This window comes from Helicoverpa armigera, chromosome 28 (assembly GCF_030705265.1).
Source record: "Helicoverpa armigera isolate CAAS_96S chromosome 28, ASM3070526v1, whole genome shotgun sequence".
Classification (NCBI taxonomy): domain Eukaryota; kingdom Metazoa; phylum Arthropoda; class Insecta; order Lepidoptera; family Noctuidae; genus Helicoverpa; species Helicoverpa armigera.
The window spans coordinates 1,150,657-1,171,592 of record NC_087147.1 but is presented as its reverse complement, the minus strand read 5'-3'; the positions used below and the strand labels follow the sequence as shown (position 1 = coordinate 1,171,592).

Here is a 20,936-nt window from a genome sequence, read left to right as displayed (position 1 = left end):
TTTGTTTGAAAAATTCTTCACTGTTTTGGAAGCAACATAGGCTATATTTTATCCCGGTACGGGCAGTAGTTCCCACGGGTAGCGAGTGAAACCGCGGGAAAACGGCTGGTAAAGTATAAATAAATGAGTTCTGGCGTTATGGGGGAGGCAAGATGCGAAGCTGTAAATTGGGGAATTTGCAATAAATTCATTGATACTAATAACAATCACGACCCACAATAAAAAAACAATACGTACTAATATTTTATTATAAAGTCTTAAATATCTGTTAAAGGCAGTTCATCCGTAACTCTCAGGAAACGATCTTTGATGTAAATCACTAAACGTTCGCTTTTGTGACTTTGGGTGGTTAGATGCTTCAACTAACTTTTGGAAAACATCAAATTTATTAGGCGTAGGAACTTGCTGGAGCGTCCTAGGGGTTGTGGCTCTCCTATTAGGCATATAGGAGTAAGTATTAGATCCGTAGTCGTTATAATCATCAATCATTTTCGTTTCTTCGAACTGGGGAGCACTGACGGCGAGTCCTCTCGGTCTTGAAATAGGATACATTTCTTCGGGACTGTAGTGGTTTCTGCTTGGCCAGTGACCTGACAGTCGGTCTAAGAGAGGCGATCTGGATTGCATAGAAAGTAAGGTGGGTGTGTAAACTATGCCACTTCTAGTTAAAACTGGCCGGTAGCGCGGTACTACTACTTCTGTGAAAGTTCTTATAGGACCGGAATCTGAAAGAGGAAAATAATTTGGAGTATCTATTATGTATTTTAATAATTTCCAATTAGTAAGTATCTGAATAATAATATTACTGGCCATGTTTATTAACGATCAATACTAATAAACATACTAATTACTAACTAAAAACGGAAACATTTTGTATGGCTCCGAAACTGCTCAACCAATTTGAAAAGTTTTCACTGTTCGGGCTACAGCAAATATTTGCGGGGATAGCCGCAAATATTTTATCCGGGTGCGGGAAGAAGTTCACTAAATAAATTCACATGAACATTACCTAATAATCCACGCTCTTCACGTGGCTCCATATACCTCGGAGCCGTTGGTCTTGTATATTTTGGCTTTTTTTCTTGAGCTCTACTATCCATTCGGCTTTTCAACTCAATATCTATATGCGTATCTACATATTCATCACTATTATCTTCGGAACCTGATTCATCACCTATTGGGTCAGTTGCATATTTCTTTATTTCATCATCATGTTCAGCACTTCTCCAATCCTTTGCATCTTTTTCAACTGCCGAAACTACCCTTTTTGCTTCGATTTCGACTGCTTTTGAAGGTGAAGCTGGTTCTACAATAACTTCTATTTGTTCTTGGTTCTTGCTCAAGTCCTCATTTGCTTCAATCACTTCAATGGTTCGTGCAGTTATTGCTAATTCTTCTTCATCGCCTTGACTTTCTAATTGGGGATCGGAATCGTTTTTTAAATATTCAGATAAATTATCAGAGTTAGCTGAAGTTACAGCAGGAGCTATATTTGGATCAGCATTTCTCGGGGCTACGGTAAAGTTCTCTTCTTGTGAACTATCTACACTGACTGACTGAGTTCCGTCTTCATCTACACTATCATTAACTGTAGCTGTAGTTGTTACATCAATAGGGTCTCTGTTAACGTTTACCACTTGAATTGAGTCTGATTCTTCCTCTTCGTCATTAATTTGAATCTGGTCTGTAGCTTTAGTGGTTTCAGTGGTTTCATCTTCATTTGTTTCAGTAGTTGCCTATTAATTAAGTAAGTGTTTAGAAAAGTTCATTTATTTACGTAAAGGAAAGGGGAAGTAATTTGTGGTTGTTGTCAAAGATGATTATATATCCATTGCTGGACAAAAGCCTCCCCCAAGATGTTGGGATTTGCCAATACTCACAGTGCTGGGCAAGCATGTTGGTGAGCGTCGTGTGAGATATTTTTGGCTTCGATAATACTGTTTATTACCAGTTTATTATCAAAATAGTTTTTTCGTAGTACCTACTTAAATCTCTTCAACAAAGTAATAAAGTGGGATCACGAATTTTTTCAAAGTATTCACCTGAACTAATTTATTATTGTATGTTCTTCGTAAGGTTTCGAAACTACTGAACTGATTATATTTTAATTTCAATATAGAAAGCTACACTATCTTGAGGTGACATAAGTAGATTAGGTACCTGAAAGAGCTTTAAATATTAGGCAAATTACCTTTCCATTGTATATTGAACCAAATAACAATAAAATAAGCAAAACTACTCTTATTTTTGTCATCATAACATATCTACGTACTAACTAGTCGAACACTACTTTTTGAACTAAATTTACTTAAAGTGAATGCATCAATTTTTCACGATACGATGTATGAAATCAATTTGGTAAGTATACTGGTTTTACGACAGCCGATCAATCTCAATTCTTCTTTGTTAACTTGATTAATTTTTACGCCTATTTATGTACTTAGGTTTATGTGAATATTGAAAACAATACGCAAATAAATATATTGTATTATTTCCAGCCTACGGGCTGCTTTGTGAAAGTTTCTAAAACCCACACAGCACTCGAACCTGGGGCCTTACCTCGGGTCGCGGTCCTGCTTGTGATCTCTCTCAGGTGGTGTCGAATTGTCGTCCCATCGGGCTATGAGAGTAAAGGAATAGTGAGTGCACCTGTGTCTGCGCAAATGCTTGTGCACTATAATATGTCCCGCGCAGTTAGCTGATCTCCTTATATGAGAACAGCTAGCGTTGCCGGAATCGGCCCTGGATGTCATTATATTGGAGTATGTATAGAATGATTTCTTCTCCCATTGACTGAGTTTCAGGATTAATCAGAAACTTTGTGCCATTGTGTCAGAGTTTTCTCCAATCCGCCTGAGTAGCATTCAGGGACAGGATATCGCTTTCTCGTGCTCTTCCAAGCAAGAATGTGTCAGGGTGCGTCTACACGGTGCATGTAGCTGGAGCAAGTTAACATGCGCAAGTGACAAGAGCACGCGGGCGGGTATTTTGCTTTGGTACATGCGCGAGTCGGTGGACCCTGACGTATTAAAAAAGCATGTAACCTGCGCATGTGCCTCAACATGCGCAAGCTACTTGCACCGTGTAGATGCACCCTAACATCAAATCACCAACTTTCATACAAAAAGCTGCTTTTTTCGATCGTGAGTTACCTACTGTTGGTTTCACTGGGTCAAAAAACGGATGTCTTACCTCCTCCTGTTTTGGAAGTTAGTTGAAATATAATGAGAACCTTATTATAAAATGAAAAACAGTTTTCTCAAAAAAAATTAGGTGTATTTACAAATACGAATTGTTCACGGAAAAACAATATCCTCATAAAAATTTGCTACATTTACAAGTCTATTTAATTGTAGTTTGAGAATAATATATCCTAAAGAAGGGTTATACGTCAAAAAAGGTACGGTAGGCGGGGCTTATTCTAGGTGCCCTTCGGTAACCATGGTAACTGTCAGTTAGCTGTCACTAGCTGTCATTTTTCCAAAGGTACGTTTTAACCACACATGCCGCGACTATAATGAAAACAATTGATATCTAAGGGCGTCTGCACGTGCTGCTGCCGCTTCGATCCAAAACGGTTTCATGTAAATATCATATAAAATCAGAAGTGCAGCTGTGGCCGATTGAGTGCAGTGCCGGCATGTGCCGTCGGCAGTTGGTATTCAAAACGTGCTTTTATTATATTTTCGCGATAATTGTATTGCCCTACGTACAAGACAAATGCTGGGATATCTTTCCACAAGTGAGTAAATATACATTTTAAAAACGTACATGCAACTTTGCATTCATACCAAAATTAAATAAATGCTTATTTATTGTAGTGTCAGTTACATGTCTATAGGATACATTATTCGTAGGTCGTAAACAACAATCCTTTGGCATTTGAGTAAGTGCCCGCTACAAAGAGCATAAATCCCGCTATAAGTATTACGACATTCTTCCATAATCGCCACTGAAGCGTTCCTAAGCCAGGGTTCTCCCATACCACGAGTAGGTCGATCAAGGCCGGGAATATGAAGCCCATGTTGGATAAACAAAAGGCTCCGAGCTGGAAAAAAACAAGACATTATCTTCTATCTGAACGGACCCCTACTGTGTAATACAGTTCGCGGCTCAAAAGTAAATTAAACAACAGAAAAAAATCTTACCAGGCCCATCAAATTTCCTATATTAGGAAATATAACCGATATAATAGTGATGATGATGATGAAGACAGCTCGGTACACCCTCTCCCAAATCCAGTGCTTTGAGGAATCGTGTCTCTTCGCTAGATAATACCACACTAGGTTGAAAGGAGCCCAGTAGTTCAGAGCGAACGTCACGAATATCATTAGGGCGATTAGAACCTTCAGGATTGTGGGAAAGCTGAAAAAAAGGAGAAAACATTAAATATGAAAGATATAAATATGAATCAGAGTTCCAAAAACACAAAAAGCCAATCAATCTTGACGTAAAACTGGTAAAAATACAATTTCTAAGGATGTCAAAATGAGTGGTAAAGTTCGTATGGAAACACGAGTATCCGTTTTCTATAGAAGTGAACCATTCTCTATTCGATGTTATTATTATGTAACGATATTACATACAAATAGTTATACTTTTGCCCAAAAAACCGTTTACACAGTTTGACTCAGGGGTCTTGTAAGAGTTTCTATACCTATAAGTTTTATATTTTTACATGTTCTACGCTGGCGAGTCGACCATATAATTCAGGATAGTAGACCACACTTACATTTCCGACGGGAAATTTAATGTCACTGGTGATATACACTTTTCTCCGAAGCCCCAGTAACCAAAGAATCCCACGAGGAGCACAAAAGTCACTACCACCGACATCCCTGTGGAAAATAATAATATGTTGATTACATATACATTATGATTATGTCCTCCTAGCCGATTATCGGCTACGGCGGCTGTTCTCATATAAGGAGATCAGCCAACTGCGCAGGACATATTATAGTGCACAAGGATTTGCTTGGACACAGGTGCACTCACTGTTCCTTCACTCTCATAACCCGATCGGATGGTAATCCAATAAGACCGGATTTGAGAGAGATCAGGCGCAGTACCGACATTTGCGTGCTTTGGGAAATAATATAAAAGCCCGGAACCAGCCATTTTTACGTGCATTTATTACATTGTCTTCGGCAGATGCCATAGTTCCCGTGGTTTCCCCATTCCTAGTCCATTACCATAGCCAAAGTAATTTTCTTCCATACAAAAACAAATATACATTAAAGAATACAAACTTACCTGCACACAGTACCACTATAAATCGTTTGGGTTCCTTCATATTGTTTTCTATTGGCAAAGCGACGCCCACCCCTTCCATACTGAATACCACGACGCCGGAAAATTCAAAAAATCCCATCGCATTTTTCCACCCTGGCACCTCATCGATTGGTGGAGCGATTTTCAAACTGTATGCTATTGTGGCTATTACACACGCCACTGAAAAAAAAGAAGAAAAAAAAGAAAATTAAAATATGTTCATACCGCTACTTTTATATCATTTTCATAATAGGTGTCATGAGTAAAGCCCGTTTAGCTTGTTACATGAACGAAATAAGCGAAAAAAAAATTGATGTTCCATGATACAAAATAGAATAATATCGGGCAATAATGTATGAAACGGCAATTTTTTTTGTAATCGGTCTTCGGGATAAAACGAAATAACGGTGCAGATATAGAAAAAATCGACATGCTTACCAATAAAAAAATCTGCAACCAAACTGAACGGTGCCAAATACTTGAGTGTGGTGATCATACAGAGCAATAATATGGGAACCAATAAAGCTATGATAAACAGTCTCAAGTATGATATACTTGTTGAATCTTGTCCAGACAATGTCAACTGTTGTATTGTTTTCGCGATTATGATCTGGTAGACACAGCACGCTCCAAATAAGTCTATGCATATTATTACGTCTACTGCATACCTGGAATATAGAAAACGGTAGGTACAATTTATATATTGTTGTTGGCTTGTGAATAATACTGCCTAAGGCCTGCTTAGGCCGATTTCCACCACGGCAGCTGTTCTCATATAAGGAGATCAGCCAGCTGCGCAGAATATATTATAGTGCACAAGCATTTGCGCAGATACAGGTGCACTCACTCACTTTTCCTTCACTCTCATAGCCCGATAGGACGGCAATCCGACACGATCAGAGAGAGATCAGGCGCAGGACCGACATTAACGTGCTCTTCGATGCACGGGTGTATCAATCACCTGCACGGGTGTAGGTGTATAACATCTAGACTATCTATAGCAATAAGATCTTAAAGTATTGCATTCTTACTAACCTGAACATTTTACTATATTTCCTCAGTTTAGGAAACGGGCCTATTGCTAACGCAGCCTCCGCAACGTCAGGGTAAGACAGGGTCGCTAGGTGTAGCCTCCCATACAATTTATGTGCTGAAGAAACTAGGATCTGAAACACAAATATTCGCGATATTAACCGTAGGTAAGCTGTCCTCGGAAGTTAGTAACGAATCGCCATTAAGTTTGACGAGAACTATACTTAGAGCTCTCATCAAGTAATTTTGCCGCTCTGAAGATGGTCATTGAGCAACAGTCAAAATGTATTAAAAATCAAACGTGTAGCTGAGGCTTGAACGCCGGACTGTTTTTCAGCTAGTTGAGGTGACGAGGCAAACATTATATTTGTCATTTCTTATAGTTAATGCAGCATGTGCAGTCGCACTCAGAGATCTAATATCGATGCCACATCGATATCATATGCTGCTGTTTATCGATGTGGCAGTTGCAATTGGCAGCTAGCATTCAGAACGTGCCATTCTTGTGTCAGAATCTTACTGACTAAAACCCATCATGTTCCTTCTTAAGCCCTTTGTGTACCAGGGCCGCGGTAACTCTTTCAAACAATCCCGCAGCTCCGGCAAGATTCAAAACGTGCCCTAACATAGTCAAAACTACTTACGTGAACACAATAAGAGATATAGAAACCAAACATGATGGTCATGAAAAAAGATGTCCAAAGTCCACATTTCATATACGCTTCATGAATACCCAAAATACCGCCGCCGAGGCAGCCTTTTATCAGGTGACCAGTTGACTCCAAGACGCTGAAAATAAGATGAAATAATCGTTTGAAATTAAGTCTTCAAGACCTTAATCCTGGTAATCTTGAGTATATTGAAATCAACTCAAGAGTGACATTCTTATTTAGAGCAATTAGAGATTATAAATAAACCATTAATAAGGTGGGGAGATAAAATGTTAGGATCGACGAGTCAACGCATTAGACACCAATGGCTGATAAAAAGGTGAAGGAAAACATCTTGAGGAAACCTGGACTATATTCTGGGATGGTGATTCAACCCGCATTGAGCAAACGTGGTGATTAATGCTCAATCCTTCTCCGTGTGAGAGGAGGCCGCAGCCCAGCAGTGAGACGATAAAAGGCTGTAACAGTAACGAGTCAACATCTTCTGAAGATGCCGTAGAAGGGCGACACACTTGTCGAGAGAGCAGTAGATTTATTGGCCCGCGAAATTAACGCTTAAATTTTACTGACATTTTGACTCCGTAACTAGCTAGGTACAAAGTAAAGTAAATCCCTACTTCCCTGCTAATATTATAAATGCGAAAGTAACTCTGTCTGTCTGTCTGTCTGTTACGCTTTCACCTCTAAACCTCTGAACTGATTTCAATAAAATTTGGTACAGAGATAGAGTTGACCTTGAGAAAGAACATAGGATAGTTTTTATCCCTGACTTTGAAGAATTCTCTTGGAAACGCGATATAACCGAACACTACGCGTGCGAAGCCGCGGGCTAAGCTAGTGTGCTATAAAATAAACCAAAAGGCCTTTCAAGATTTGTCCTAAATTCTGACTCATGATAATAATGAAATGGCAAAAGTAAATAATAGTACTTATTATTTGTATGTCTCTACCAGACCTCAGGACTATAGAGTCCCGGATTTTTGGGAGGCGAACGTGGGGCAGAAGCCAACACGCTGAAGCCCTTTCGAGACAACTTTAATGAAATGGTGACACAAAACCGACGATTATCCCTGTAAACATATGTAGTAGGTACTTATTATTATTGGTTGTTTAACTTCAGACTGAATTAAAGTAAGAAGTGTAAAGTGCACTGTACTGTCTTGGAAGTTAGAGTATCAAATTCCCCATGAAGGTTGAATCATTTAAGGATGAATTGCGTATAGATGCAAGAAACAAATTGATGGTAATATGACACGTTCAATAATGAGCTGAAATGGTGTGACTTACGAACATTGAAGAACTATTTAATATGGGCCTTAGTGCTGGCATAAAAATATCTGCGTTTTGCGGGAACTGGATACTTATTAAAATACTAATCTTCTATCATTCAACAGATTGACGTAAACCAGGCTAAGATAGTCGGTGGGCGATCTAAACCATACAGTCCAAGCTGCATCAGACCGCTTTAATTAGACCATCATTTGCCTACCGTTTTTCTTATTTATTACAATGGTGAAACATTTTTTTTAATCCGTTCAGAGTGTTTGAGTTTATCTCTTACAAAAATACAAACAAAGATTTCCTCTCATTTGTATAGATATAGACGAAGCTGTAGTATTTTTGCAGGTACTTACTTGGTAGGTTTAGCATTATTCCTTGCGGCGACATAGTTATACTCCCCTTCTGCACTTCGATCTACAAATCTTCGTTCCGGGGTTGTATGGTGGCGCACATGTGTCGAATGTGTAGTGTGTCCCGGACGACCCTGCAAGCATTATATGGTCAAATAAAATCGATAGGAAACAGACAGGAACTCACAACATAACAAAACTATTTTACCATAAGTGGTTATTTGTATTTTGTTCAATAATTCACGAAAATGTTCACAGTTAAGCCGTCTTTAGAAGCACCTTAAAGAAAAATAGGAATAGAAGGATCACAATGTATGTATGTATTTATGGAGGTATCTTACAAATAAACTACTAAATCATCTGCCTATTTATTATGTACATTATTATTCTAGTCGAGTCTCAGAGTTACTATACTTCCCCTCAACCCAGCTACCTGGACAACACTGGTGGTGAGGCTTCAAGACTTCTGACTGCCCCTTACATTGCCAAAGTTGTACGGATGAAGAAGAGTCTTTAATACTGTTGAGCAAAAGTCCGATGCCCAGCAGTGGGACGAAAAAGGCTGATGATGATGATTCAACACTATAGCCACTATAGGCAACTATGGGTCTTTTCGTCTACCGAGAAGAGCGGCAGTGGAAACTCGTCTTATTTTCTATGATAATGAGATAAATAGCAGAGAACCTCCATTTACACCTAAAGGGGCTCTCGTTAGACGGCTGGATCGAACGCTTGATACAGAATGCATGCAACTACTCGACACGGCATGTATCTTTAGGAGGTTTCTCTCTATGGAGCCCTGACCGCCGGTAGCTTGGACCATGTTTCCGGTGGCAAAGGGACACAATTTAATTTTTAAATCAAATAATATAGAATGTTAGGTACTACAAGTTTATTACAAGTGTACCTCCTTGAAGAAGTTTCATATGGCAGAGAACACAAATTTATTTTCTGTTGGTTGTTTTCACGACCTAAAATGTACCTGCTAGGTTTTACAATCCATTGTCTGAAATCTTATTTCGTTTATTTACAAAGGATATACATTTAGGTGGACTGCCGTATACCAAGCGTATGTTATAAAAACATAGGTATGTAAAAAACTGATGGCTGTCCTGTCCATGTCACTACTGATAGTCTTATTAGGTGTTGCTAGATTAATTTCTGTTTTCTATTTAAGATTCAAGAAGATATGAATAAAAAGTTCTTTTCACATCCAAAGTTCAAATCAGTCTTGAAACATCTGTTGTCTTTTTGCACATTACCCATGCGCCGACCCATATGACAATACAGTAATATGGTATTGTCAAACTGGTCTGATCAAGGAGCCGGAAGATACGAACTGGAACTTCATGATCGAACATCGTATCATGGCTGTGTTTGAACTTTTTAGAAAAGTCGTGTGATGAACTTTGACCACGATTAGATCTAATGATGATTTTTTTTTACTTGCATTTATAAACCCGGGTAACTGGGTTGAGGCGGTCAGATAGGCAGTCGCTCCTCTTAACACTGGTACTCAGTTGCATTATTAGACTGGAAAACGACCCCAACATAGTTGGGAAAAAGGCTCGAAAATGATGATTATGATTTTATAAACAGCGGATTTTTCCAGTGATTTTGAACTATGAATAACTTATTATTTACTCATTGTAAAAGACTAATATAAGCCTTAATTGTGCATTTAAGAATAATAGTAGTTTATGAAAAAAAAAAATTACCTCGTTTGGTTTCAGTTCCATATTTCAGGCACAATTATTGAAACACAGCACACAACCGTTCCATTTAGAAGTTTGATCTGTCATCCATTAAATATTGTTCGAGATGAGTTTGTTACGCGGCCTTGTCTTACACTTCAGTGCAAAAATACCTACCTATAATTTTCTGGTTTAGGATATTTATTTATTTATTTAATGGTTTATGTATAAACACGGGCGAGAAGAAGAATTATAACCAATACTTCCTCTTAAAAAGATTATATTATCATTCATTTAGACTATGAAAAAGTTGATTATTTTTATAAAAGAAACACGAGGACACGGGCGAAAAATAATTATATACTTTTGTATATTTTTTTTTTTGTTGTATTTTTTAAATATATTTATAAATGATTCAAATTCCTCAATTAACGTGTGCATGAAAGTAAGGTAAACTATTAATTGAGAGTCACGTGTTTCTTTTCCTTATCACACTGTATTTCACGGAGTTTTTCGTAATTAAAGCAAAATATTATGATGTGACAGAATCACTGTTCTCATATAACCATGCTTAGCTTCTTTTTCGTTATGCAAATCAGTTATTTCCCAAACAATAGGTATAATTTCTTAAGTTTCCATCTTTTCAACTCAATTTTAGAAATAAAAAGGTAATAGTACCTACTCTGATTGGAATTAGTAAAGTTACCATTACAACTTATGACCAAGTTCACCAACAGCTACTATGAATTTTCACATTCAAGTGTCAATGTTAACAGTTATTAACCAACTTCCCAAAAGAGAGATTTTCAATTCGTCGGGACCTTTACTACACTTTCGTATTTATTTCTGCAACTAAGTGTATCTCATTTACGAGCGCTAACATTTCAACTTCTAGCACTTAAGTTGTGGCCTGTCAATTACAGAAATGTCGACAACTTGTTCAGAAGTATTAATATTGAAATGTAAGTGAAATACTAGAGGGAGATGCTAGAGAGTGGAGAGGCGTCAGGCAGATTTGAGAAAATTCTGATCTGAATCAGCGCTTTGAGACTATAAAAAGCTTTTCTTGGAGATCTTACATGAGCATCATCATCTCAGCCATAGGACGTCCACTGCTGAACATAGGCCTCCCCCTTAGATCTCCACATGAGCATGATTTGGCTATTTTGGACTTGGTATAAGAAGTACCTAGTTCCTTTCGGACTCGGGAGAAACCGAGGGGAAAAACTCTAGACCTTTCATGTTCTCTTTTATATTGCACTGAAGTGTAATTGATAGTTCTTTTTGTGAAATCTATTAAGTAAATTGCATAATTATCTCAAAGTATTATCATTTTATCTTCATTACAGAACATATTTACACTTGCCTTATCTAACCTGTGGTTTGTTTGAATGAGACAAAACCGGTAAAATTTTACGACCAGTCTACTTGACACGAAATCATATTTTTTATCTTAGGTAGGTATGCATAGAGAATAATAATACCTAATTACAATTACTATGTACTATGTATTTAAATACGTTTGCATACTAGCTGTTTCTCGGGGTTTCACCTGTGTCCCAACGGAACTACTTCCCGTACACGGATAAAAAATACCTAGCCTAGATCCTTTCTCGGGTATACCTAAACCGCCTTTGTTTAAATCGTTATTCATTTGTTGATGAAAAGAAAACGCAAGTTTACTTTAAAACTTTTTTAATATGAAAAGTAGGTTACTATACATTCCTATATACATATTTATAAACAACAAAATAACATCTATTTTCATAGTTTTCAGTCTTTTTAATCAATAAACAATGTCTCCCTGAATTTGGAAGTTCCCGAATGCTACTCAGTAGCAGTCGTTGTTACAATTCCACGTCAGAGGCCGTCAGGCGGATTTGAGAAAACTCTGACACTAGGGCTTGTTAGGTGATTACCTGCAGCTCACTCGATAAGAAAAATATTGTGAGATCAGTAGGTATAATTTCTTTGTCTTCTAAGTATCCATTACTGAATACAATGTAGATAGGCTGAGCATCAATCCCATGGTTATGAGAGTAAAGTTTTTGACGTGCTGACAGAGTCGTACCCTGTAAATAAATAAATAATTCTAATTCCTCTGTTATATATGTTAGCATAGGTACTACTAGGAAGTTGTTTTTCTGCAGTTTCACCAGCGTCCAGTGAGAACTACTGCCCGTTCCTACCTTGATAAAATAGGGTATATGTTACTCGGGAAAAGTGTAGATTTCCACCAGTAACGGAATTTTTCAATTCGGTTCAGTAGTTTCGGAGCCTTTAGGGTACAAAAAAATAATGTTTCCTCTTTATTATATTAGTAAGGATTAACATAACATATATAGTTACCTGGCTCTATGACTATATGCCTCCTCCCAATCAACCATAATTTCTATGGTAGCTGGAAATACAAGCGCCACGAGACCCATGAAGAATTGGCCGAGCTGAAAATGAAAGCAATAGAAAATCAAAAAGCATTATATAAGTCTAAGAGTCGCGGCATCCTTTCTTTATAGGAAATTGTCAAATGACCCTTTCCGCTGTGGGTGTAGCGTGAGGGAGTGTCAAACTCTTACTGAATAAAACCCATCACGTTCCCTCTTAAGACCTTTATGTACCAGGGTAGCGGTAACTCGCGCGAACAATCCCACAGCGGCAACCTAGTGGTTACAGTTTTAAAGTCCTAGGTGAGACAAGTAACAATGAAACTTTCGAAGTGTATCTTGGACACCAATGACTGTTTAAAGGTCAAGGGTCCCATCTTGAGAAAATCTGTTATCACCAATCATGCGTGTAGAATCTCATCCACTCTCTACGAGATGCCCTGCCATGCAGTGGAAACATAAGTAAAGGCTGATGATGAACTACATATCATAAAAAATAGTACTTACAAAAATCATGACTGATATTACATTCGGGAAAAGCATAGTAAATGCCATTACTATTAGTCCCATGATCAAGCGGTGAACCCTCTCCCATATAGCTTGCTTCCTGAAAAAGTTACGTAGGTATTTACCATAGAAATAATTTTAAATTTGCATTTTGCCGTAAGACGCTAGGTGCAGGTCGCCTCCAACAGGTATCTGTGGAGATCTAAGGGGGAGGCCTATGTTCAGCAGTGGACGTCCTATGGCTGAGATGATAATGATGATGATGAATTTGCTCTTTAAAGTAAAGTGAAGAATCCTAAAAATTATGGTGAGAATAATCGGTTCAGTGTACCACTCAGATACTGATTAAAACAAAGTCGCTTGAATACATATAACAAATAATATATGAATCTAATAAGATACCTTTTGTATCGTCTGACAAGGTAGTGCCATATTATTCGGAAGGGCACCCAAAACTGTACAGCGAACGAAGTGCTCAGCATCATTATCAATAGAAATTGTAGGATTGTTGTGAATCTGAAAATATTATAATTTTTTGAACACAATTATTCGAATATCCGTTTATATATTTCCCGCCGACATTATTAATTAATTAAGTACCTACTTTTTTAAACAAGCCTTTAATGCTGTATTCATTTCGTAGTATATTATTAAAAGAACTAACTATATTATAAAACTATGCCAAGTTTCGAATCTATACTCTTCAGCGTTGAGGAGTTACATCATGAGAAGACAACGGAAAAACCGCTAGTAAGTTATTATAAACGGTACACTATGCTATACAATGGTGACTTACATATTAAGGGGCATATGTACTGTGATAGGACTCTTGCAACTTTCACCCCAAGCCCAATAGCCGAATACACCAGTCGTCACCGTCAAAGTTAACACAACTATAGTAGCTGAAACAAATACAAAATAATGAAACCATGAAAATCTGTGTTTCGGATGGCACGTTAAACTGTAGGTCCCGGCTGTCATCGAAGATTCTTGACAGTCGTTACGGGTAGTCAGAAGCCAGTAAGTCTGACACCAGTCTAACCGAGGGGTATTGGGTTGCCCGGGTAACTGGGTTGAGGAGGTCATATAGGCAGTCGCTTCTTGTAAAGCACTGGTACTCAGCTAAATCCGGTTAGACTGGAAGCCGACCCCAACATAGTTGGGAAAAGGCTCGGAGGATGATGAAACCATGAAAATCCACTCATGTGACTTCTACTCCTTATATCTATACGCAAATTAAGAAAAATAGCCCGTAGTCTGGAAGTTGGTGATTGATACACCCGTGCATCAGAGACCACGTTAATCGGTCCTGCGCCTGATCTTTCTCCGGTGGTGTCGGATTGTCGTCCCATCGGGCTATGAGAGTGAAGAATAGTGAGTGCACCTGTTTTTGTGCTAATGCTTGTGCACTAGTCTTGTGTAGTTGGCTGATCTCTTTAGGTAAGAACGCCATTATTATTCTGTAAAAGAACTAAGCTAAAACTTACCTAATCGAACAGCTTGAGGAAAATACCTCGGTCTTTTCATGTTATTTTCAACAGGTAGAGCCACGCAGATACCCGAGGTAGTATACATACATATACCAGCTATTCTGAAGAAACCATGGATGTTCTTCCATGCATACCGGTCGGTAATATTCGCGTTTAAGGTTATTAGACTATAGTATAAGGTCGTCAGGACACACAGAGCTGGAAAAATATATATTTTCGCCTTTATTTTTATAGTAAAGAAAATATAGCTTTAGTATGAGATCAGTACAATGCATGTTCGATTAACAGGCCCTTAAATGGTTTGAAAAATACTCCATGAAAGTGTTTTCAAATCTTTATTAGTATTTTTATTGTAATTTTTAAAATTTTGTAAAAGGGTGTATTTCATGTACAGACTAAGATGATGAAACAAAGGATGGCTTATGTGAAACCCGATTGTTTGCAATGAGTTGGGTACTTGGGAGATGAAATCAGATAGGAACATATGGATGAAGACATGCTGGGCCGACCTCAAATAATAATTTGGGATAAGGGCAGCGATGATGATGATTGTGACCGCAGTTTAAAATATGCTGATTTAACATTTACACATGAAAATAACTTACCAACAAATACATCAGCCAACATGGAAAACGGTGCCAAAAACTTCAAACTTCTAATCTGACACAGCGGCAGTAGTATAGGAGCACTTATTAGTATGTAAAGTCGGATACCCATCACCCTTTTAGCAAATTCATAGTCAATGCCTTCGAACATCTGAGAAAACACACTTATATTAAAGTACACGTTAATGTCGGTTCTATGCCTGATTCTCTCTCCGGTCGTGTCGGATTGCCGTCTCATCGCACCATGAGGGTGAAGGAATAGTGAGTGCACCTGTGTGCAAACAAATGCTTGTGCACTATAATCATTCCTGCGCAGTTGGCTAATCTCCTTCCTTGAGAACAGCCGCCGTAGCCGATAATCGGCTAGGAGGACATCATCGACAAATTTTGATGAAATATTTATAGACGTTGTTGTAACAGTTAAGTACCTATAGCTTCTTTAATTCAACCATATTGCAGATTAAAAACTTTAGGGCTTTAGAGAATAGGCTAATAGTTAAAGTTTGTTCCAAATAATTCATATTATAGCACACCTGTTTTATTGAAGAGCCGATCATAATTTGGTAAATACAGCAAGTGCCACACATTTCAAAAATTATGCACGCATCTACTAAATATCTGAAAAAGAAAACAAATGAACTTGATTCATTTGGCCTACTATTATGATAAGTCCAGCAGTAACGTGGTCATTTTCCTAGCCTTTTCCCAACTATGTAGGGGTCGGCTTCCAGCCTAACTTTTTGCAGCTGAGTACCAGTGTTTTCCTTGGAGCGGCTGCCTAGCTTACCTCCTCAACCCATTACCTAGGCACCCCAATAACTCTTTGAAAGACTGGTTGACAGACTTTCTGGCTGGCAATTTCCCGATACGACGACCAAAGATTTACGTCCCGACAATTTAACGTGCCTTTCTTTATATTGAGGAATTCATTTTGACATAAATGGGTCACTTATGCATGGAGTGATTGCGTCAATCGTTGCTCACTGTTTGATTGACCCGTGTTAATAGAGAGTTCGTGTTGCTATGAAGTTTGTTGCGCCACTTCTTCTTCCCAGAAAACACACATAAGAAGTGAAGGGTGGGCGTTTTGGGGGACTGTCTTTTGTAACGTTTGATGTTCAAAGTGTGCTGTTTTGCAGCTGTTACTGTTACAGCCTTTTTATCGTCCCACTGCTGGGCACAGGCCTCCTCTCACTTGGAGAAGGATTGAGCATCTAAGTTTGTATGTACTTCCTAAGTATATCTTCGACACCAATCGCTTTTTTTTTCAATAGATTAAGATAATTGATTAATTGAAGAGGAAGGTGTATATGAATAACAACATCCATAAACTAGTGGGGAAATACTGTTATCCTGTGTGAAGCCGGGACGGGTTTCTAGTAAAAATATAGTTTAAAGTATGGTGAGTCGTAGTGTAGACGCTGGATGCAGGTCGCTTCCAACAGGTATCTGTGGAGATCAAAGGGGGAGGCCTATGTTCAGCAGTGGACGTCCTATGGCTGAGATGATGATGATGATGGTGAGTCGTTGAAGAAAATATCCTTACCTAAAAGGTTTACTAAGTTTTCTGACAAACCGCCAAGGGGACGTCGCACACGCGGCTTCAGCTAAGTCAGGGTACGACAGCTTCGATATCCTTAACCTACGATACATTTTTTGAGCTGATCTTATTAACATCTGCGAATAAAGGCAATCCTAGGAAAACAAGGTATTAGGAACATTATGGGATGGTGAGTAAGATACTGGGGCCCGATTCTGCTCAGTTAATAATGTCAAAATTGAATAGAAATTGAATCGCAGTAGCTGTTTTAACTATGTCGGGCATTCTGCTACTAATATAAAACCAATCGTATTCCAACGACATTCGATTGGTTTACGATTGGTCTGCCATTTTGGTATATACGGTAGTTTGCTCTACAATCATATTGCAATCGTAAATCCTTTGCAGACAAAATGATTCATTATTAAATGACAGAAAAGGATAAAAACGTTTATTTCAAAGAAAAAATAGCGGAATGCCACATACACTTCAATCGTAATTGAGTCGTGATTGGATCTCGGTCGGATGTGAATCGTATGTCGCGTAAGTAAAATTAGCAGAATCGTGCCCCTGGTTGGTCATCAAAATAAATGAATCTAAAATATTTCAGCAAGAACAAAGTGCATCAGTTTCTCAGTATTTTCAGCATCATTTTTTGGGGAGTGTCTTTTGTTGTTCGACGTTCGAAAAGTGCTGATTTATCAGGCTTTGTGTTTGATTCTGCCGAAGATCTTCAAACATTCCTAAATCTACTTCTCAACAAAAAAAGAACCCCTTTTTGGCAAGAAAAGCAACAATAGATCTTACAAGCATGGTGTACGATATGGTAATTCCTATGACGATAGTGACAACTAGCGAAGTCCATAGACCCCCGTACATGTATGCTTCGTGCATGCTCAACGCTCCAGCGCCCAGACTGCCCTTGATCAGGTGAGCGGTGGACTCGATCAGACTGTGAAAACATAAATAGCACTTAGGGCTTATATTACGCTTGTTAGGCTGTGTTCAAACCAAACTGACTGTCGACCGTCGAATTTCAGCTAACGTTACATATTCACTTTTTCATTTACCTACATCTAATCGACGAAACGTTATTACGCTACGCATAGACTAGACGCTGACTTTTATTCAGCGGGAGACAGTCAGCTCGGTTTGGACGCAGCCTTATTTACAACCAGCGGTTTTCCCGTGATTTCAGCAGGTGCCGAGGGAACTACTGCTAATATCGAGATAAAATATAGCCTATGTTAGGTACTCGGGAAGAGTGTAGCTTTCCAACAGTGAAAGAATTTAAATCGGTTCAGTAATTTTGGAGCCTTTGGTGTAAAACAAAATGTGTCCTCTCTTTTATATTAGTATAGATTATATTGAAACCTTACTTAGTATTATACATATCATTCCTTTCTTCAATGTAATCGTAAACCGTTCTCTCAGTCCCAGGATAGTATTCGTATGAATGGCTTTCTCTCTTATGTATATAGTTCTTTATATCTCTGTCTAAAGTATACAAACTTGGAGTAGGACTTCTCTGAAAACAGAATAGAGAAAAGAATAGCCTATGAAAAAATGCCATAAGCTAAGGCCAAATTTTGAGTGTTTGTGAACAACTTAACGGCGATTCCCAATATTGTGGATTTGCTTACTAGAGTAACGTATTAGACATGACTTATATAATATGTCAATCGCTATTTATTAAGTCCACAGATGGATAGAATACTGGAAAAGACCATGAGTAACGTAAAGCCATTTTTATTATAATTAAAGCGTAAAGCCTTACCCTTCGTTCATAATAAACATCACCACTGTCTGTCAAACTCTGAAAAACAAATGAACAAATAAATTAAATTCGGCGTGTATGTTACCTACTATAGCCTTCCGCGCTGCGCTCTACGCAAACGCAAACACAAAGCATACGCAACGAACATTCAAAAAATAATTCATAAAATTGGGTTAATTTTGAAATACTATTAAATCACAAGAACAAAAAAGCAGCACATATCAGCTATTTCCCGTATACCGAACTTTCAATTGATTATTTACGTATTTTATGTCAACCTCCTGAAATTTGACATGGATGCAAATCAATAGCTTGTATAATACTTATAATAGTAAATCACAGTAGTTTAACTTACATCAAAATCAACCCCCGGATCAGGGTTCGCAGAAATATGAGCTAAATGCCTGAAAGTAGTCCTGTTTGTTTGCGACGACGGCAAACTCGCTCCCGTTGGTGACGGCTCCCTGTATGGCCGCGAAGGCGCTGCCAACGCACGTGACGTCGAACCAATGAACATTTCTATGTCGGTGTCTGAATATATTCTAATTGATGGTGGCAACGGTGCTTGGTTAGGCGGTAATTGCCGGCTAGGGGGTCGGGAAGGAGGCCCTGACTGGCTAGGAGTCAGTGATTGGTTAGGAGACGATGGTTGGTTGGGAGAAGTTCGTTGATTAGGAGAACTTGGTTGATTGGGAGAAATTGGTTGGTTAGGAGAAGTTGGTTGACTAGAATTCGTCGGCTGGTCAGTCGAAGGTTGACCAGTTCTCTCTGGTTGACCAGAAGTGACAGCTTGATCTTGATCGGTGGTCGGTGAGGCATCAAGTATAGCTTGATTTGCATTTGCCGAAGTACTGGCATCTGGGGGACCGCTACTCTGAAAAAGTAGGTAAATGGTAGAAAAATATACGTATTTATTTAATGAATTGGGTAATTGACTAGGTCAAAAATAAATTACGTTATCATATTTATTTCGTCAATCTTCAAGAAATAATGTCACTTTCGTTAAATTTAGTATTTTTAATAACGTTCATTTTATATTTTATCTATATCATCCTGTTAATTGTTTTTTTTTATCTGTACAAAAAAAATGTTGCTAAATAACGATTTGTAAATTGTGTAATTTAAAAATATGTGAAATAGGCGAACTTAGCTGAAATAAGTAAATAAAAGAATAATTGGTTAATTTTTTTATTTATAAAGATATTAGGTATGACATTTTATTGATAAATGCTAAATAAGTACATACATAGTTTGAAATTTTCATACATATTGCATAGAGAAACCGTTTTTGACTATAGTTCTATAAAAGTAATGAATTTGACTCGTTGGAAACTACCGTGTTGTGTAAAAAAAATCTTTACAAAAAATGCAATGAAGAGAAAATTGCAAATTGTAAGAAATGCTTAGAAGCAAGAAGAAGAGACATTATCTAAATAAATATGTTTTAACGCCACGCTAAATAAATATGTTTTAACGCCACGCTAATTTATATTGTCGCAAATCAGATTGCACTTCCGGACGAGCGACATTCGCGTTCCCGCCGTTTTTAGGGAATACGCCTACGCGCATGCGCGCCATCGCGCTACCGACGCGCAGCGACTGGCGCGGCGACCATAATTTATTGTTTTTAGTAGACAGACGCAGGAGCCGCGCGCGAAAAGCATCGATCATAAATAATTATATTACTTGATCCGCCGCGCTTTGTAAGTTCTTAAAGGTGACGTGAGGGCCTATTGGCCACAGTTGGAGATAGTATAACTGTGACAAACAGAGTAAAAGTTTGTGTAACTTTCGTGTTAGTGCACCAGTGTTGCTAAAAATGGCGGGAACACGCCAATGGCAACGCATACCTACGACATCACCGGCGTTAGCGAGACCGGCATGGCGGCAATTTTGTGTGTTTTGCAGAAGATTCGGACACCGAAAGGAACAGTGCCTTATAAGACAAGAAACACAGGTGAGTAAGCTGCTCATACTCATAATGTATTTATTTATTTTTGAATGCTTCTTGCATAATATAAAACACAACATAATGGCGGAGGCGGACTCAACGCCTTAGTCGTTTTCTACCATTCTACTTTTGGGTGGTGAAGAGAAAGCATTGGTAGGTGAATAGAAATTTGAAAATACAGTATGAAGCACGGACTAGTAAAAAAGTACCTATATGAAACATGTAGGTACCTACGTACCTAGGTAGGTATATTATTTAAACTATGTATGTTGGGGTCGGCTTCCAGTCTAACCGGATTCAGCTGAGTACCAGGGCCTTTACAAGAAGCGACTGCCTATCTGACCTCCTCACCCAATACCCCTTGGTTAGACTGGCGTCAGACT

At 38.4% G+C, this 20,936-nt stretch overlaps 3 protein-coding genes across 4 annotated transcripts; all 3 read right to left on the bottom strand.

Moving 5' to 3' along the window:
* Positions 1–279: 279 nt before the first annotated feature.
* On the bottom strand, positions 280–2,275 carry LOC110377981 (uncharacterized). The gene is made up of 3 exons (XM_021337050.3): positions 2,192–2,275; positions 1,010–1,736; positions 280–725 (listed from the first exon to the last, which is right to left on the bottom strand). The coding sequence occupies exons 1-3, from the start codon at positions 2,255–2,257 to the stop codon at positions 280–282; spliced, it is 1,239 nt and encodes a 412-aa protein (XP_021192725.3). The 5' UTR covers positions 2,258–2,275.
* A 1,212-nt stretch (positions 2,276–3,487) lies between these two features.
* On the bottom strand, positions 3,488–10,473 carry LOC110377980 (proton-coupled amino acid transporter-like protein pathetic). 2 transcript variants are annotated; one of them, XM_021337048.3, is made up of 9 exons: positions 10,324–10,473; positions 8,609–8,739; positions 6,948–7,092; positions 6,307–6,437; positions 5,710–5,939; positions 5,254–5,451; positions 4,733–4,838; positions 4,149–4,365; positions 3,488–4,048 (listed from the first exon to the last, which is right to left on the bottom strand). In XM_021337048.3, exons 1-9 carry the CDS (start codon positions 10,342–10,344, stop codon positions 3,848–3,850), a joined length of 1,380 nt encoding a protein of 459 aa, XP_021192723.2. In that variant the 5' UTR covers positions 10,345–10,473; the 3' UTR covers positions 3,488–3,847. The 2 variants fall into 2 exon arrangements, with proteins under 2 accessions (XP_021192723.2, XP_021192724.2); XM_021337049.3 differs by lacking the exon at positions 10,324–10,473 and adding an exon at positions 8,814–8,885.
* A 1,648-nt stretch (positions 10,474–12,121) lies between these two features.
* Positions 12,122–19,475, bottom strand: LOC135119044 (neutral amino acid uniporter 4-like). Its single transcript, XM_064042444.1, has 13 exons — positions 18,958–19,475; positions 18,603–18,641; positions 18,205–18,353; positions 17,633–17,777; positions 16,832–16,962; positions 15,819–15,903; positions 15,286–15,436; positions 14,678–14,878; positions 13,987–14,092; positions 13,593–13,706; positions 13,191–13,290; positions 12,649–12,743; positions 12,122–12,371 (listed from the first exon to the last, which is right to left on the bottom strand). The coding sequence occupies exons 1-13, from the start codon at positions 19,117–19,119 to the stop codon at positions 12,278–12,280; spliced, it is 1,572 nt and encodes a 523-aa protein (XP_063898514.1). The 5' UTR covers positions 19,120–19,475; the 3' UTR covers positions 12,122–12,277.
* Between the last annotated feature and the right edge of the window lie 1,461 nt (positions 19,476–20,936).

Excerpts from the sequence above, each read along its gene's own strand:
- LOC110377981 (XM_021337050.3), bottom strand. The coding sequence starts at position 2,257 with ATGATGACAAAAATAAGAGTAGTTTTGCTTATTTTATTGTTATTTGGT. Across the intron at positions 1,737-2,191 it reads GTTCAATATACAATGGAAAG|GCAACTACTGAAACAAATGA; the intron begins GTAATTTGCCTA and ends CTTAATTAATAG. Across the intron at positions 726-1,009 it reads TGAAGAGCGTGGATTATTAG|ATTCCGGTCCTATAAGAACT; the intron begins GTAATGTTCATG and ends TTCCTCTTTCAG.
- LOC110377980 (XM_021337048.3), bottom strand. The coding sequence starts at position 10,344 with ATGGAACTGAAACCAAACGAG. Across the intron at positions 5,940-6,306 it reads AAATATAGTAAAATGTTCAG|GTATGCAGTAGACGTAATAA; the intron begins GTTAGTAAGAAT and ends TCTATATTCCAG. Across the intron at positions 5,452-5,709 it reads GGTTGCAGATTTTTTTATTG|TGGCGTGTGTAATAGCCACA; the intron begins GTAAGCATGTCG and ends CTTTTTTTTCAG.
- LOC135119044 (XM_064042444.1), bottom strand. The coding sequence starts at position 19,119 with ATGTTCATTGGTTCGACGTCACGTGCGTTGGCAGCGCCTTCGCGGCCA. Across the intron at positions 18,354-18,602 it reads ATGTTTATTATGAACGAAGG|AGAAGTCCTACTCCAAGTTT; the intron begins GTAAGGCTTTAC and ends TTCTGTTTTCAG. Across the intron at positions 15,904-16,831 it reads AAACTTAGTAAACCTTTTAG|ATATTTAGTAGATGCGTGCA; the intron begins GTAAGGATATTT and ends TTTCTTTTTCAG.